Source organism: Streptopelia decaocto (genome assembly GCF_964273445.1).
Source record: "Streptopelia decaocto genome assembly, chromosome: 3".
Taxonomy (NCBI): domain Eukaryota; kingdom Metazoa; phylum Chordata; class Aves; order Columbiformes; family Columbidae; genus Streptopelia; species Streptopelia decaocto.
In genome coordinates, this window is record NC_138656.1 from 67,051,822 (window position 1) to 67,071,117 (window position 19,296).

General features: G+C 36.5%; 1 protein-coding gene across 29 annotated transcripts in view; it reads left to right on the forward strand.

The window, feature by feature from the left end:
* Positions 1-19,296, forward strand: part of TRDN (triadin) — a 233,824-nt gene that overhangs the window by 175,757 nt on the left and 38,771 nt on the right. For 26 of the 29 annotated variants that reach the window (XM_082049372.1, XM_082049345.1, XM_082049347.1 and 23 more), the window contains 3 exons: positions 162-212; positions 797-847; positions 10,364-10,393. In XM_082049372.1, coding sequence (XP_081905498.1) covers positions 162-212; positions 797-847; positions 10,364-10,393 — 132 coding nt within the window. The remainder of the gene's footprint in view (positions 1-161; positions 213-796; positions 848-10,363; positions 10,394-19,296) is intronic. The other 3 variants (XM_082049346.1, XM_082049365.1, XM_082049361.1) reach the window with 1 other exon arrangement.

Consider the following 19,296-nt stretch of genomic DNA (forward strand, 5'->3'; position numbering starts at 1 on the left):
TTGGAACTAGATGGTCTTTCAGGTCCCTTCCAACCCAAACCATTCTGTGATTCTGTCTTTTTTTGGTGTTTACATCTCAAATTGTTTGACTTGCTTTTGTTTCAAATGTCATCCTAATGTTCTAACCTAACTTGTGATAAATGTTATATGTTTCTTTCTAGAGACTAATAAAAGAAAAGATGTGAAGCCTTCAGCAGCCTTAAAGGAGAAGGGTAACGTCTTATCATTATGTGGTTGGGAAATAACCAGTTGTCCTCGTGGAAGGGTCTGCTGGTATCTCAGTGCAGTTTTGATATCTTTTGAAATACATGCTTTCGTTGAAAAGAAACTAAACCCCACTTCTTCTCACTTAATAGATATGATATGTTGAGAGGAGCAGTGACTGACACAATTCAGAAATAATAAAATCATTACCCTTATTGTGGTGTTCTTTGACTGTCTGACCTGTATAGCCAATATTGCAGTGTGAATGCTGGCCTATTCTCAGTGAATTAGTAAACGTGCTGTTACTGAATTCACATGACAGGCTGACATGATAAGCTGCACAGGAATGATTGCATGGTTTGAATTGCAGAAACTTTGCCAGTTAATTTAGTGGGAATTATTTTTGTTTTGCCTTCCATTCTTAAGTTGACCCTTTTATTGAAGCAAACAAATTCTAACTCTTAACACTTACCTGTTTTGCACATGTTGCTTCATCTGGTGTTACACAAGTTTGTTATAGTACTGATCAACACAGTGTGTACTTACATTACTAACTTTCTCCTTCCATCTTTGCATTTCATATTTTTTCCAGACTCTTCAAAAGGAAAAGAAATCAAGGCTTCAACTACAAAAAAGGATAAAGGTAATAATCCAAAGTTGAGCCTTAGCATAAGAGTCAGTTGAGAAAATAAATCCACTATGCAATCATTCTCAAAAAAAAATCCTAGTTTCTTCACTTAGCCATCCATAAATACCCTTGACTGGCATCCTTTGCTGGTGGACATTCTCTTTATCTGCATGATAAGGAGGAGATACATATGAGGCTCTACAAGCAAGTTGTAGCAGTAGTACTTTATAGCCCCCAAAATTATGAAGACTTGTTTTCTTCTTTCTGAATTTTTTTCTCATTCTTTCTATTTAAGTTTGTCATTTTGGATTGCATTTTACTTTTCTCCTATAACACATTATTTGGCTGTGCTTTGCTCTCTCTTCTTACGTTGAAATATCATCACTAGTCATGAAATAAAGATCAATTACAATTTATAGCACATGACCTCTTAAATACCAGGCAATTTTAGGCAGTGATAAAACTATAATTATAATTAACCAAATGCTTTCAGGTTTATTTATTCATACCAACTAAATTCAAACAAAACTTCATTTTACTTTGACACTATTTGCATATTGATTAAATACCACTTGCTCATTAGAAAGCAGTCTCTCAGGTTAAATATGTAAATAATTTAACATGGATAAGAATGTATAATAACTTGATAACTAATAATAATCATTTGGGCCATGGAAATATGGTAGTCAATCCTAGAAACTTTCAGACAGTTTTGAAAACTACTTCAGATAATTGAATAATATTGCTTCCTATCTTTAGATTTTCCCTAAGGAACACCAGAAATAATGAGGCAATATTTTCTCTGATAAAGTCATGAAAGATAACATTTGCAAGTTTTTAAGTGCAGCTACTTCACACAGTGGATGTAAGTAGTATACAGGAGAAAAGTACAAATCAGCTATTACTTTGCACAGTTGTATATTTCTGAAGTGAAGGCTTAAGTGCTACAAAAGGAACTAGGGCTTAAATAGTCTGAAACTCTTTGAAGCAGTTAAAGTAGATGAAACCAGACTGTCAGTCCAAGGTCAAGGACATTGGAAAAATAAGGAAACATTATTGTACCAGTTGTACCAATTATTTTAGTTTATTTTAGTAAACAGGGAGTACTGCAATAGGGTTGGGGCTTTTTGTCTGTTGATTATTGGTTTAATACAACTTGACTTTTACATTTTGAGCTTCAGGCAAGCAAGGCCTATGGACTTTCTTCTAGGTTCTAGCAAACACATCTGTGAAACATAGGTAGGTTAATGAAGAGTTAAACATTGATTAGACCCTTAATTATTTGTCTATTGAGCTTCCCATTGAGTTTCTTATCTAATTTTAGTCTTCAGCTCTACATAAAGATTGATTTATTTAAATTTTAGTGATAAAAAAAGTAAAATACTATTAATTACAAAGGATCAAGTAAAAGAAGTGATACATGTCTGTAAGAGTTTTTTAGCTGCATTGATAATGAATTAGCTTCAGTGAAGTGTCAAACACCCACCCAAGTATACAGAAAAGTATTTAAAAAGGACTTAATTAGCTCAGTTTGATCAGCCAGTGAAACACCTGGTGAATAACAGCTCCTTTCAAGTTCCTAAACGGAGCTTTTACAAGAAAGGACATCTTTAATTAAACACTGTAGAATTTCACTGACTACACATAAAGCAGTTTATGCTCAGTATATTGGAGAACAAAACTCAATACTTCAAAATGATTAGCTCCACTATTTTTTTTTTTTTTTTTTTATAAAATTAAGTCTTCTTCCCATGGTAGGTGATAGGACACATGCAAGATTTTCCTTATTCTATTGCAGTAGAAAATATCTGATAAGTTCCCAGTGAACTTTCACATCACATGAAACTTTTCCACACGGGCTATTTTTTTTTTACCTATAGATTAAAATACTGTAAGAGACATAAAAGATTCTGTGTCTTGCAGTCTTGCAGTTTCCTACTTGTCAAGACACAAGAACCAAGATCTGGACATTTAGTGCAGACTATGCTGAGTTTAACTACACTGCAGTACAGGGTCGCATTAGAGACATCTGTGATTATTTTGATAAAGAACAGTGACTTGGATGAAATCTGAACTAGAACTGATTGTTTCTAGTGGTAACAGTAGGATATTTGGATGACCAATGCTGTAATTTAGCGGGGCTAATAGTTCTGAGTCTGCACAGCCTTTACCAGCTTCCCAAGTGAGATGAGCACTACTCGCTTCTGTTTTCCCAGTGGCTTGCATATGACCTAGAAGGTCACCTGTGGATGTACTCTGTGCTTTGCACAGCTCACTGAGAGCAGCTGATACCTCGCAGCCATGAGAGCATTTCTTTTTGACTCTATCTGGCTCTATAAGAACTTAGAATATTTGCATTAGATGCTGTTAGACACATGATCAGGCCAATTGCCTTATTTTTAAGTCTCGTGTATCTCAGTTAGGTCTGTAAAGCGGCTGTTCTGAGCAGGATGGCAGATCCTTCAAGGCCCCTGGAGCAAGACTGCAACAGAAAAATGTAACTTGAGTGGAAACATCTCAGTGTCTACAATCTATGTGTCTACAATAGGATTCAGTCATTTTCTAGACAACAAAGTTCATAACACAGCAAATCTTATACAAGCTCACTCCGAAGGCTATTCAGCTCAATGATTGCAGGTTTTTAAAAGTTGTTTCTGTCTTTTCTGTTCCATGTGACAGATCTTCATAAGCCATTTCTTAGCTCCTGGGATTCATAGGAATGCAGCACTTCCAAAAACAAATACAACTAACTCTGTGACACTGAATATGTATGACAAGACATTGACATTTTGTCAGAAGAATGTAACCCCAATGCTCAAAGTGGCTTTAAGCATCCATGTGGGATGCTGTGCTTCACTACACCTCTCTTTCTTAGTAATTATGAGTGACATGTCACATAGATCAGGCAGACAGTTTGAGAAAAGCCTCCGTAGGAAAAAGTGTTCCAAAAATTTCGTGGCCACTGCCCTGAAAAGAAGTGCAAACAGGAGGTCACCTTTATGAGCACTGGTGCTTTTTTTCAAGCCAACTGAGAGGACATAGGGAGCTTCTTTAGTTGACATTTCAGTTTAAACTAGCCAATCAAAAAAAATCCCTTGAGAAAAAGCAGTGGTATGATTAGCACTTGCCACTTTACCGAGATCTGTTAAATACAGTCTAAATTGCATTATAGAAGTGACCACAGTGTAACTCCTTTTTTAAGATAAATACATTTTTTAAATGCAAAAGTCAAATTCACACAAGCTGGATAGCAATAGAAAATCCTGACTATAGAGAAGCTAAATGTAAGGTAGATATATTAGGTGCATAAAAATTGCAATATCAGCCTGTTTAAATGGTCCATCCATTATAGAACCTCATTGCTCAACACTACTGATGAGAAATACTTCAAGAAAACATAGAAGCTTTAAAAGTCAGACACTAAGATAATGACAGATATATAAAAAACAAGACTGAGTCATAGTGGGAGGTATAAAATTTCTATTGTGAGTCAGCCCTTCTCTGTAAAAAATCTTCAGTAGACATAAGCAAATTAGAGAAAAAGAACAGAAATAATACGCATAATATGAATTAATATCATATTACAAAAGGGAGGAGATAAAGTTTTAATTCCAAAAAGCTGTTTAGATAAATTAAAAATTAGGAAAGTTTTATGGCAAACTATCAACTGTAACTTTGTCCTTGTGGTTTTATACTTGATTCTTTATTATTTTATTAAGGAAAATATTCAAGCTGAATAGGTGCCTCTGCACATATATGTAGAAATACACATTCAGTAGTCAAAACAGGTTTGTAAATGAAAGTACGTCCACTGATACGTAAGGTATTAATATTTCCTGGAGGCAGGGACTGCTACATGATGGGACTCACAGATCTCCATGATAGCACTCAGAAAAGTCCTCTGAATTTCTAGCTATAACTTTTTTATTTATGCATGCTTATGCAATAAAACAAAATTGTTGTTGCATAATATTGTTTTACATAGTATCGGATATCAGAAACCAGGATTCTCTCCGACTGGGACAGTGTGCTTCCCAACAGCTCACAGAATCAGACTCCTCCTGGTTTATTGCCATTTAATGGCCCAATTGAACTCTTTTCTGCACAGATCTAGTGAGAAACTGTTCCCCTCCAAAACCATATTTGACACTCTAAAACTGGAGAAAGGCAGAGGGAGACTTTGACCCTCTGGTACGTCAGAGAGATCCAATCCCTGGGTAGCTCTGCCCCGCTCTTTGGCCTTTTGTGATATTTTCAGAGATTTGTGTCTATCTTTGGGACCATGCTTGAATTAATCCTCATACATTTTAGGTATCAAGTATCCCAGACTCAGACAGGGATGAGACAAGTCTTCCTTCTGCCAGTAGTCAGTATTTCCTGTTCCTTAGTTGTTGATGAGAGGCTGGAGCAGACCCCACACGTAGTCAAAGCAGACTCACTTAGGCATGTAACCACTCTCTTATCACATCTACCCAGTGACTTTACAGGGGGTCTGATAATCCATATAGTCTGACTCCTGATAATCTGAAGCAGAGCTTGCACGCTTGTGCTGCTCGTGTATTCTCATTAAGGCATTAGTGGTAATAAAGAGAAAAACACTGTAAACTTTTGGGTGAGTTATCTAGTGAAGTAAGTTTTTCTTAGCAGATCTGACAGCTGTGCCTTACAAATCGGGACAAAAGAGACAGTCAGTTTATGCAGGGAAGTTCAACTGCAACACCTTCCTAGCCCATTAATAATAAAATATATTAAGATAATTGAATAAGAAAAGTTAGTTCTCCAAACCTGTTCATTAAAACCTGGACCACAGGAGAAAAAGGGCAGGAAAGGTGTCTCCTGCTGCTGAATAAGAATAATTCTAAACACAGATGCTCCAACCAATTTAAAGGCTAAATTCTCCTCTCTGATGCTCACTATACTGGTTTTAATTGGTTTCTTAATGTGATTAAAATTTCTCTTGACATAGATAAGAGAAATTCTGAACTCAGACCAGAACAGAGAGAGAAACTATCTGTTAGGAAGACCCAAGAGAGAAATATCACTATATACTGTTCTTAAATATTTTAAAAAAGTACCTTCTTATCAAGCTATGAACAGATGGACAATTTATGGTGAGATGGGCAAAGCAATATCAGCTTAGTGAATTCCAGGTGCTTTGCTGTAGCTGCCTGCATGAGTCGGTTTTCACTTCAGCATAACTGCATGCATATGAACAGTTTTCACAGAGTACGTAACACGGGATGAGCCTGCATTTGATCTTGTGTTACCATAACTTACCATGACTTGGTCTATTACCAAAATAAATGTAAGAACTTGGTCAAAACTTCCACCAACTTTAGGCGAATCAGTTACTGTCTGCCTCAAAGGGTGTCAAAGTACATACAATATTTTAAATTACTCCAGGGTTATTCAGAGATTTAAAAATCTGTCAGAAAAATTGGTGAAATCATAATGCAAATCAGAACAAAACCAAATATCTGGAAAATCACATCACAGAGATCTAGCCTGCATAGTTTGTGCAAAAGGAAATGATGCCTTAGTAATAAATGTTTTGAACATCTTAATAAAGTAATGAATACAGCATTTATGGGATGGTTTAAGTAGGTTTTTTCAAAGTTCCATTATAGGAATTACTGCAGAAACTAAATAGTATCTATCTAAGAGGCACAATATTGAGGGAAATAAATATCTGATTAGGAAGCAGAGAGCAATTGATTAATTTTCATATTGCAGCTCATTTACAGAATAATTGCTTATGATTCTATGTCTGGACTAATGCTGTACTTCTTAATTAACACAAAAAGTACTAATTTCATAGTAATTTCATGAAATTTTTACATGACATAAAATTAGTTAAAGAATTCAGGGTCAGAAGGGGCTGCGATATACTGATTTACAAGGTGAATAGACAGAATGATGGCAAAGAAATTTACTGTGAGTAAATAGAATATAATGTATACAGGAGGGGAAATATTAAAGAAGAATTTATCTCTAAATTAACTGTGTAAATTAAGGAAAGGACCTAAGTATTACTGCTGAAGAACTTTCTTCCAAGTGCAGATGCATTAGGAAAATGAGTATAGTGTTTTAAGGCCATTGCATAAATGAAAGATGCATCTTGTCTGGAGTGCTGTGCAAAAAACTCTTACATAATAATGTGTCACTGGAGTGGGCTAGGAAATAGTAACAAAAGTCTCATAGAAAGAAAAACAGGAAAGATTCATATTACCTTTGAGATTAATTAGTATGATCAAGATAAGACTGAAAATCATAAATAAAAGTCAAGGGCTCTTCAAAAGCATATCTATATGGAAATGCAGTTTTCATAGCCCAAATTTACATAATAAATTATTGTAAACTTAGAAAGAAAGTTAAATTTCATGAATCAGGATGGAAATCAATGGCTTGCTATAAGAAAATAACAGGAGAATTTGTGGGAGAAATCAATTATTTGACAGTATTCAGACTAAATATTTGTTGGCTATGCTCGGACATAAAGCTACATGGAACAGACTGTTTTTTAATAGGAAACTGTTTTCAAGATTTTTGGTGTTTTCAAGACATTTTCAAGATTTCAGAAGTGTTTCTGTTCATTGAACAACTCAGAAAATTCCCTCAGAACCATGAGTGTCTATGGGGTTCAAGGTCTGCTGGTGATCTAGATTCAAGTTTCAGATACCGGTTAAAAATAATAGAATCATCCTCAACCTATTTGGGGTTTGGTTTTGTTTTTGATTTTTTCTACATGAAAATACGTGCTACATTGACACACTTCCATCACTGGAAATTTACCTTTATTTTCTGACCCCACTGAAAAAATGTTGAACAAGGTCAGACATGCTTTGTAATTTCTTTTCCCCATTCCCAAAACAGAAAATATGATAGTGCTCACTTCTTGTTTCCAGAGTAGTTGTTGATCTGGATTCATGATCCCTGAAAATGGAATATGCATAAACATGTTTTGCTTTGTACTATATATTAACTGGAAATGTATGATTGGATTTGGATAAGTCTAGCAAAGGAAGATTGTGATTCAAGGCTGTTAATACAGTTCTTGAAAAGATTTGTAAGTACAAATTCCTAATTCAAGAGCTATGTGATACCTCCCATCAGTACAGTGCAAAAAAAACAGTTTGCCTAAGAATTTGTTCAATCTCCAAATAATCAAGGTAAAAAAGAACACAGCCAAGAGCATTTCTCATATCTGAGCGTCACATTTCCCATTTCATCATTCTATTTTATTTCATGTCCTTCCCTGTTCAGCTATAATGTATTACTCACATTTGTTCTCAGCAGGTAATCTGGCTTTTTATCAATTGTAGACCAAATTCCTTGGGTAATCTATCCATCTTTTTGCTGCATTTCAGGTACAAACACGTTGCTCAGCGTCTGAAAGAGCAATGTAAAGGATGGTGTTTGTGCTCTTTTCCATTCATTCCTTGTCATTTTAAGTTTGAATAACAGGATTTGATCAGAGCAATGCTATTGGCGACAGTAGTCAGAATGAGGTCTCTTCTGTCTCTTAAGATTTGTTGAGTATTTACAGTACATTCCATCGGAAAAACTGTGGCCAAGGTGAAAATACAGACAGCTGTCACAATAGGATATGATAGCATAATAACAGAAATTAGCTAGCCATAAGTGCAGTGGCAGGCACAGCTGGATCTTGCTCTGGCTGTGTTTGCCTCAGCACCAGAGGTCTGATGAGCCATGGCCCATCAGCTGGTAGGACAGACGTCAGGAGGAGCCCAGAAGTGCACTTACAAGCCCTGCCCAGAGTCTTGACATCTGGGGTTCCTCTCGATTCGGGAGTCCCTCCAATATACTTCAAGTGGCAACATAAATGTGCCTTCTGAAAGCCACTCAGGCTCCTGTAGCAGCTTTTGGGGGAAAAATTGCTAAATCCTCTGTAACAACAGTTTTGTGAAAGGTGCACTTCACAGCTTTGACATGCACATCACCCAGGAAAGCAAAGTGACTGCAAAGAGGACCAGATCGTGGAAACCTTGTGGTTGTTTTTCACTAATTCTAGGCATGATACCTCTTTTTCTACTGCTGGCACATACTTAAGATACTAAAACTGTTTCATTCTCAAAGGAAAATAAGTGGTAGAAACCATGAAAAATCTTCAAAATCAGGATTATTTTTGTGACAGGCCATTGATAGATGACATTTCACTAATTTCAGGTTTAACCCTTTCCTTTTTGATCTGTTTTATCCAAATGTGCTAACAATTTGAAACAAAATGACTTTTCATTTTAAGAACACTGAAGAGGCAGAGATTAGCACCTAAACTCAAAATGCAAATACCCGAGACTGTGCCTGCTCCCCAATTTGATCCCTTGATTTCTGTCCTGCACCAGGACATGTCCTCCAAAGGAAGAGCAGAGCTCTGCTTCTGCTTGTTTCCAGTTCCAGTGCCATATCAGGTCTGTTCCAGCCTGGTGCCAGTTGCTCTTTTCTGGCGAGTAAGAGCTCTGAATTTGAACTTCTCTGTCTTTGTTTGCCCCAAAATGCTAACTTAAGTCAGAGGCTTACTACCACCACTTCTAGCAGACATGTTTCAAAATGAAGTGACATCTGTAACTACATTTTAGAAGGCTGAGTCCTATAAATGTAGGCTGGGGAACGGGTAGTGCATAGATTTCAAATGGTCTCAGCTCCGTCAGGATTGCTGCAGTCATCTGCAAATGCGTGTGACCTTCCCGTGTAACCCTCCCATTTGAGACATCTCAGACCTTTTAGCACAATTTAATTTGTTTTCACATTGCCCATTGCAGGTACATGACATGTTTTATTGAAATACAAGGCTGAGCTTTTGGGAGACTTCTACTCTGTCTTCAAAGTTTGAATACTGACCACACAACACAGCTTGGTCCAGGGAACTAATTCCAGGTTGTTTAAACTGGGGAAAAGAGAGCAGTTTCCTTCCAGTCTCTGTCCAATCTTCCTTCCCACAAAACTCATATTGTGGGATTTGGAGGTGGGATTGCTGCATGATCGAATCTTGTAAGTCTCCATGCTAGGCAGAGGCTCAGAAACCTGAACATGACTTCGGGTGGTTTTATACTTCTGATTTTATGCATTTGTTTAACTCTACAAGCTTTAATAGCAAAAAGGCACATTTCTGTAAAACAGATGATGCTCTAGCCTCTCCTTACCCCTTCATGCCTTCCCATTCCAGTCTATCTTCCTTCTTCATTAATGATTTTGAAATATTCACTTTGTGCCTCTATCTGCCAGTATTCATGTCTGGGAGGAACAATGACTTAGTGACTAATGTTAAGTGTGAGAATCTAGAAAGCTGGAATTTGTTCTCATCAATAGCAGGGCTGGATGTCTGTGAGGAAACACTTCATCTTTCTGATCATCCGTTTCTTTATCTGGCAAAAAAACCTGTTCCTATATTGCATTATATATGTATGGTTTAACAAATGTAGACAAAAGGCACATATGTAAGTGTTCACATTTTTACTATTACATGTTATTAATTTTTGTTGTGAAAATATAGTATTTTTGTTTCCATTTCAGCTGCAGTGAAAAAGGAGGAGGAGAAGAAAGGTAAAATAATTATTTTCCTTTGGTTGAAGTGTCTTTCAGGCTGTGACTGCTGTGAGAAATGTTTCTTTCATGCACTGATACAATTGCAATGACATACACCACCTCATGTGCTACCATCAGCTAGCTTTATCTGCTCCTACTGTGATAACACAGTTGTCATTTCCAGCATTGTTAGCTCCTTTTCACCACAGGCCAACACAGCCCGGTATCAGACACTTCATCGTCTGATTGGGAAGAAAATGAAAGGCTTTTGTTACCACGTTAGGATTTGTCAAAGAGAACAAAACTTGCAGTGCACCATGCATGCTGACCTGGCTGTTTGTTCTTTGCAGAAGGTGCTTTCCGAGGCACATTTAATTTCCTCTTTTCAGATACGTATGGAGCTTGCATGTAACCTTTGCTGAAATTGTTCTTTGGTATTTTAACAGATTAGTAGAAAAAATTGCCCTGAACCAGAACCTAAAACATTACTTAAAATGCTTAAAGATTAATATACTCTATTAATCAGACCCTAAATATCTGTTTATAGTGTTGTCTTTCAGAATAAGATTTGCTGAGTCAAAACATTTTTTTAAATTCGTTGATTTTATTTCAACAGCAAGAAAAAAGAAATATTAGCACAAAGGTGATATTTTTCTTTAATCTGTTCAACTTTATTGATTTATAAGCCATATATTTCTCACTAAAATGGGAACATTTCCAGAACTTTTCCATAGATCTCAGAGCATTATTTAAGATTTAGCATTGAGTCAGTGACAAAAATATGGTTCTTTACTTCTGAAATGTACTGACACAGGGGGGTAAATTTTTGCAGGGAGGAAGTGCCTTTTGCCCTTTCAAAGAGGTCTGGAAATTCTGTGATTCACATAGTTGAACAGTGGAGCCAGCCTTTGCTGTCTATACATGAAGACATTTTCAATTCTGCCATTTTTTTCTGTTATCCCTATACAGAATAGTTAACTGAACTGGAAAAAAAATTAGAGTCTCAACTGTTTTAATGGCTCCTGAGTGACATCTTGTCTGTGTTGCTGTTAATGGCAAAATTCCCATTCACTCCAGTAGAGCCAAAATTTCACCTAATGGGTTGAACAGAATAATAAAATTCTTTTTGGTTATCAAAACCAACTGTGTTTATCAAGCAAGTTATTTTGTCCAAAGATTAATTTGCAATAACTGAGGCATGAGAGGTAGCACACGAAGCAGGAAGAATCAGGCAGCTACACTTACTGCCTTGGTTTTCATACATCAAAACGCCTGCTGTGTTCACAGCCTTGAATTCATCACATGGACTGTTACATCCTTAATGGAAAGAAAGGAGTGAGGTAATTGCTAAGGGTGCTACTTCTGTCAGCCTTGCCACAGGTTATGAGCCCATTCATTTACAGAAGAACATCAAGGTAATTTGTTAGAAATATCTACTGCTTGCCCTTGGTTCATTTTTCATGGGTTAGGATTTTTTTCCTCCTTAACCATAATCTTCCCCAACTGACAAAAAAAGTACGTTTTTACAGAACATTTTTTTCAATTGGGTCAATTTTCCCATTTCATTTTCTTTTTTAGATATTTTATGCTAAAAAGCTGTTTCCTCTGATTTCTTAATTTGTTGAAAGGATTTTACCAACAAGTATATGTAGGATACATTCAGACATCTGGCTCAGGGCAGGGTGTACCTCATCCTGCTGGTTGCCACCAACCTACTTCACAGAAACATCAAGGTGCAAACTGAAAAGTCAGCTTTGGTCATTCTTCTGATATCATAATTTTGTTTTATTTTTTTGACTAAACCTCCCTCTGCTTTCCTGAAATCATAACCAACATTGCCAGCAAGGAAGATAGGGATTGTAATGGAAAACATGTTAATCCAATTATATTTTCCAGTAACTAAGGAAAACTGTCTTCAGTAGGTATGCATTAAACTGTAGAGTTGGAGAGAAGCTAAAAGGCACTTCCAAAAAATCAACATGCCACCCTTTCACTTTCTCATCTAGCTTCACACTCTCTGTAGGCCCCACACAGAAAATATTGCATGTTACTAGCGAACTCCCCAAATCATCAGGTTTTATTTCTTTCTGCTTATTCTGTTTTCATCAAAAATTTCTCCAGGCTGCATGTGTATTCCTCTGACTGTCAATAAAAAGGGGCAATGTTTGCTGGTTCTGCTTAAGGAGACGGTATTTTTTGCCCTGCTGCAAAAATAATAGAAGTAGCCAGACAGTGCTCTAAATTGACTGGCTCATTATCCAAAATATATTGTGGTAGTAGCATGCACAGTTCAAACACCTCTTTTTCATTTCTCACGCGAATCATGCAGCACATATGCACTGTACTGTATACAAAGCTTCCTCCAATTATTTTTTCTTATTCAAATACACACCCCTCATCTAGACAAACAAGAATAATGAGCAATACAGAGTGACAAGCCATCATAAAAACAGAGCAGAAGAAGATGGAATGACACTTTCAATAGATGCTACATTCTGTACATAACATAAATCAGACATGAAGGAGTTTGAAAGAGACAGAAAGGAACAAAATTAAGACAGAGAAAGCTTATATATTTCACTGATTTCTCCAAATATGAGTGATACTAACAGGAACCTTAAGGCAAAACTTATGCATTAAATTTATGCATTAGCCATTTCTATTTGAAATGTTAGCTCTCTAAGATTTCGTGACCCAGGTCCTAGTAAATAGTCGGCTTCAGCTTCCAGCATCATGTTATGCCTTATTACAGCGTGTGTAGGATAGAAAAGCTGTCATAGAAATGTGTAAAAAGTTGTCAGTTCCTAAAGGGCAAGAGGTAGCAACCCTTTGCATGAGAAAGACTCTTTCTAAAATCCCCAAGAGCAAATCTGGCTGTCAGTACACAAAAATATTTAACTCCTGCTCATAACTCAAAGAACTGCAAGCAGCGATTCAGGTAAATTACAATGGATTCAGATATTGGTGGTCTGAGATAAAGCCCAACAGCTTCAGAGCACCTCTGGAAAACAATAAACAGAGCTTTAATACCAAAATACTTCTAGCATTTTTTTCCGTTTTAAACGCCCTTTCTAAAGGAAATAAATGTTAATATATCAAACCCAAACAGTATTTTTATATTTCAAAAAATATTTCACAATTAGAGTCACAAAAATACTTCTGTGAATTGGAGCCAGATTAAAGCAAATTTCAAGGTTTTCCAGTTCTGCATAAAATGGAATTTCTCATTTCAGTTCATAGCTCCCATACCTTATTGATTTCTGACTAAAGAAAGCATGGACTGAGATGTGGATGACAAGCAAGCAACCTTAACAAGCTAAATTCTCTCTCCAGGGTAGTCTTAGGAAGCCTGCCTGAATATTTGTTACTTCTGTGAGTCTAGTAACCCAAACAGGATTTAACCATCACATAATTCCTATGGGTTACACATCCACACATACACTTGTAAGAACTGTCTCACTGTTTAAAGTGGATCGCAAACCTGACTTGCCATGAAGTCAGTTTCTCCAGGCTCCCTATAGCTGGTAAGTGAGAGAGAGAGAGATTGATCTGTTGTGCTTCTGAGAGCAAGTTAGAGTGTGAATCTACTTCAGGGTAGTTGCTTTCTGGGAGTCTCATCTCCCATATAGACTGCCTGTAGTTAGACATAATGAGTACTTGTAAGCTAGTGAGATATAGAAGTTAGTTGCCCATCAATAACATGACTCCTGTTCTGATTTTGAGCATTATTGCTCTGGCAGCTTGCTCTGAAATTCATTTAATAGTTTTTAGAAAGCCAAAAAACACATCCATGTGACAAGTTTCATCAACAATAAATTGACATGAGAGGATGCAAGATCACTCTTTGACCTTTTCTCAATAAATGCATCATGGTGTAAAAAACTGCATATAGTCTGAGTGCAGCTAATATCAAACAAATGAAGAAAACAGGCAAGGCATGTACATTCCAGGTCCAAAGTACATATTTTTGCCAATCCAGTAAAGGGCAATTTCTTTCAATTACTTCTGGTAACGGTACTCTAACCATTGCTTAGAAACTGCTGCTCTGCATCCAGAGTATGACACAAACTGGCCAAGGCACAGCAGTATCGCTTTTCAATGTATATAAAAATTAAGTTGCTTTCCAAACTGAAAAATAACTGCACAGTAGTGCATTTCAGAACTGCTTCGCTTTGGACTTGACCAGAAAAACTGGAAGGCAGCCTTCCTATTTATAAAGCAAATGGTGACGGTAGCATGTGATTTCTGCTCAGCTGCACATGCCACTGGTGCAACATGAACCACACCTTCATTATGTAGTTTTCTAACATGCCTCAAAAGATAAGAAAGCAGACTACCTAATTTGATCACTGCAATGTGTTAACACATAGCCTCGTAACAGAATACGTATTGCTGAACAGGGGAAAAAAAAAATAGTAGGAATACTTTGAAAGTATCTTTTTAAAATAGTGTCAAAAATTCAGTATTATGTACGAGAAAATAATAAAAACAATCACATGCTGCTACACTGTTTAAAGTAGCAGTGCTATTTTGACTGTAGCTGAAGGTAAGCAGCTCTGTCAAGAGGTAGCAGTCATTGAATTAACCACAAGATGGAGCCCACAGGATCTTTGAGCTGGTAGTTAAAGTTGTTTTCCTGAATCAGACTAAGAACTAAATAAGGCATTTTTACCAAAGAACAATTTATGTGAGTCTACAGACAAAGTATTTTTCAATGTAAATCCACTCTTTCCAAAATATATTTTTCATTTAATAGATGATAGGCTATACATTGGTGAGCTTTGACTTCCCATGCTGAAGCAACAAAACCTCAGCATTTTCAATAAATATTGATGAATTGAGAATTTGCATGAAATATGGAAAATGCTTTGACAAGCAAAAGTCTACATCAGTTATGTGAAGTTTGTTTCATCTCTCTTTACCTTGTCTCAAATATCTTGGAGGATATAAAAAAAATTATGTCCATTTGCCAAGGTTATGTGAGACTTAATGATCTGTACAGCCTCTGTTAAGTGATGGTCAGATCTGGAGGGACCAGGCTCATGTGCTTTCCATGTTGGAGATATTTCAGTTAGCATAAGACATGATCAGAAAACACCATCCAAAGTACCCATTCAGTAGAAGTAGAAAGTAGGCAGAGGAATGATGAGTACAGTGGGCTCAAGACTTTTCAATGAATTCAAAAATTTAAATAGCTTTTTCAGATCTTCAGATGAATTTAATCATTAAGAAACTTCAAAACATACAAATTTAGATGCCTGAAGTTAGTAATCTATGTTAAAACTATTCACCCTAGTCTCACTTTAGAGTTAATGGAGAGAAATAAACATCTGCAGAGAGTGTTTCATCTGCCTTGTATATCTGTCAGAATGCAAAGAATTGCCCCCAGGAGATACTTATATTTGTGATTTGACTATAACAAGGAACATAGATTAGGTTTAGTAACAAAAATGGAAAACAAACTGGAATGAATATCAGGATAGTTTGTAGTCAATTATTTTGACAACCCTCCCCAAATCTTTAATTAGTTTTTCTCTTTTAAGAATCTGACACTAAAAGAAAGAAAGGTATGAAAAAGCAGCAAGTCATTTCTAGATCTTAATAACTGATTGAATATCCAGTTTCATTGTAAAATGCTTAGATGGAGGAGCTAATGCAAATATTTAATCTAGGATTCTTAGCATTAAATTAGCACCTTGTTTTCAGTGTACTCATAGTTAAGGCATGTAAAAGTAATGATGCCAACTTGCATCAATATTTTTGAAAATATACCCACAATTTTATTTTCAATGGGATTTAATTTAAACCTTGTTGTTGCTTACACCTTTGCAATCCACTGAAGGTAAAACTGAGATTATACTTTTTTGTGTCTTATGTGACAACAAACCTGCAATACAATTCTTATTGATAGATCCAGCATAGTATTTCAATTACAGTTATGATTGCAACTTGTGTTAATCATTCTTTCTTGCCTTAAAGTACAACAGTAATTTATTCAGCCCCTGCTACCAACAACTGGAGACAGTTAAACTAGTATTTTAACTATTATGAAACAGCTGTGATTTCTGAAGAGTGTTCTGTGTAATTGGTGGACTGAGCTGTTACTATAAGTTAGGTGTAATAAATGTATATTGGCATCATGTCAGCAAAGCAACACTCTCACCTGTCAATCAACATAATATGCTTAAACACCTGGATATCCATATAACACGTGGTTAATTGGCTAAAAATTTCCCCATGGGATAAACTATTACTTTATTGCTCTGTGCAAAGATGTATTCTATTCAGAGGCAACTCCAGAATAAACAGTTCTTCTAGTGGTAATCTACATTTCGTGTTTTATCTATGCAGACATCATTTTCAGAAGTGTGCTCTTACAAAGTTGTAATTAAAGCAAAACCAGCGATCAGCAGCACTTCATGAGGAACAAAGTTGATTCAAGATGTTCTGCCTCTAGAAGCTAGTCATTAGTCCTCTCCTTTAATCACCAGAGTAATTTTGGTAGCACACTGGGAAAAGCCCATCTTTTCAAAAGCTAATTATTTTTTAGTATTCACCACTCCTAATACCAATTAATCCCACCTCCAAAATAATTATTTTCTATATTTTCATGAAGTCGTCTTATTCTTGTCTTACTGATGGTTATTTTACTTGTATTTAATATCATATGTAAAAATATATCCCGCTGTGATTATACTTTCATACATCCAGTCACAGTAAAGGTGGAGTTCAACAAAGAAGTTGGTATTCAAAGTATTTGCATGGAATCTGGAACATTAGTTTGGCACCTTTCACAAATAACAAGCATTATGAAATAAACTGAATATTCAAATATTAATGAATATTAATATCTGCAAGAGGTGCTCCTTTTTGCTATAATTGTTTATACAGAATAGTGAACACCACTATTTGGGCATAAACTAATGTGAATATTCAGAAAAAATTTCACCACTCTAACATTCTACATACCTCAGTCGGTCTGATTTCACTCAGTTACCTTTTATGAGTCAATAATTTGTGCCGCAATAAAGCATGGCCTGAGCCTGGCTATGTTTTGCCTTAGCTATGTGCAAATGTAAAACTGATATTACTAAAAGTGAAAGCTTCTTAAGCACACTCTCCCTCATCTATGTGTTCCCATCCCACAATTTCAGGGAAGAGCCCATGAAAACGTCAGAAGCGGAGGATGATATTGGGAGGAAGCTCTTCAGGTCTTTCGCCACACGTGCCTAAAGATGAAATGCTTTAATGCAGCACATGCACCTCATCTACATTTGACTGAAATTTTATTCTTTCCAGCTCCATCGATGGAAGAAATGTCCTGCTGGGATTTTAAGACTTATAGCACTTTAAGGACATTAGCTTTCAGGGCTATCATACAAGATTGCTGTTTCAACAAGACTTACATTTCCCAGTGCATTTCTATTGTTTAACTGACAAACTGGGAAACAGAGAAAAATTGGGATCATTACTGATGCTCCCTACAGGCATGCATCTCAGATTCATGTTGAAGCAATTCCTCTCATTAAAAACCATTTTAAAATGTTGGAAATGTCTGTACTTTTTTGTTACTTCTACTATATTTACCGCATGCTAAAGTTTCTCCCTCCCTCTTTCTGAACTACTTTTTGTTTTTCCCAGTTACATAAAGTACTCTTGAATTGCCAGTTAAAAATAAGTCTTAAAAAAATCCAAATTGTTTGAGACAACAACAGCAAAATCTCCCAAAACCAAGAGTCAGCTCATTCTTCACTATGCAGCCCTGAGGTATAAGGCAAACTAAACAGCAAAGACACAAATATGCTAACTGTATGAAGGCAGATATCTTGGACCAGGCTGACCTGGTAACGGAAATAAGGCAGAAGGAATGTGAGAGCAGCCTGACAGTATTTTTTGGTGGAAAGCAGAAAAATCAGTCTGTTGCAACTGAATACCCAATAGGCTCTAAAACCAGTGGTTAGTTATTAATAGTTACTGCAAACCATGGCATTTTAGGAGGATTTTCCTTAACCATTTACCATATTATCTTTATTAGCCACAAAACTCCTGCTGAAACAGTGGTGCAAGGGAGTCTGTGGTGCTGCACAGACCCAGATGAGCATTCCTTGCTAAAGAATGAGTGGAGTGATGGCTGGAAGGTCAAGTTCTCTGCTTCCCTGCAAAACTTCCAGATAGCCTTAGAGAAATCACTTGGTATTTCGTACTTGTCATGTTAATGTGGGATAATACTTCCTCACTTGGTAGAAACCTGGAAAAAATATCTTGGAAAACACTAGGCAAAAAATAGTAGCAAACTAGAGATGTAAAATGGATGCTGCAGAGAATTAAGAGATTCTGTAAGGACAAGGCTTGCACAGCATGTACATTAAAATAATGATACAGTAGCTCCCTCTGTTTAGCCACCACCACACTCCTCTTGCTTTCTTTACTTTGACCCATCCATAGGGTAACGATTGGCCGTACACTGTCAAGACAATTTCCTAACACAGGGCAGGGGTCAGGGCAAGCATGTACCATTCTCTTTACAGGAAGCTTGCTGCAGCTAATCTGTTTTGTGAGGAATAATTTTTTTTGGACATATGCTCATTAAACTGTTTTTTCTGCATAAATCAGTCTGCCAGCTGCTCAGCCAGACAGCAGGACTTGGGGAGGACATAGGCAGATATGAGGAATCAGGTCTGCTGATCTAGAAATCTTGTGGGGACATTTGGCTTCTCCTTTGAATGACGAACAGTACAGACAATATCTTCACAAAGGCAGGGAGCCGCTCTTGAATGGGGTGATAAATCCTAATAATCAGAGGTTTTTTTCTGAAGTTATTGTCATCTGAGACATTTTGAACTGGCCCAATATGTTTTATTCCAGTTGACATTTTCATATCACAGTTGTAGCACAGTATGAAAAACCTTGCATTGACTAGA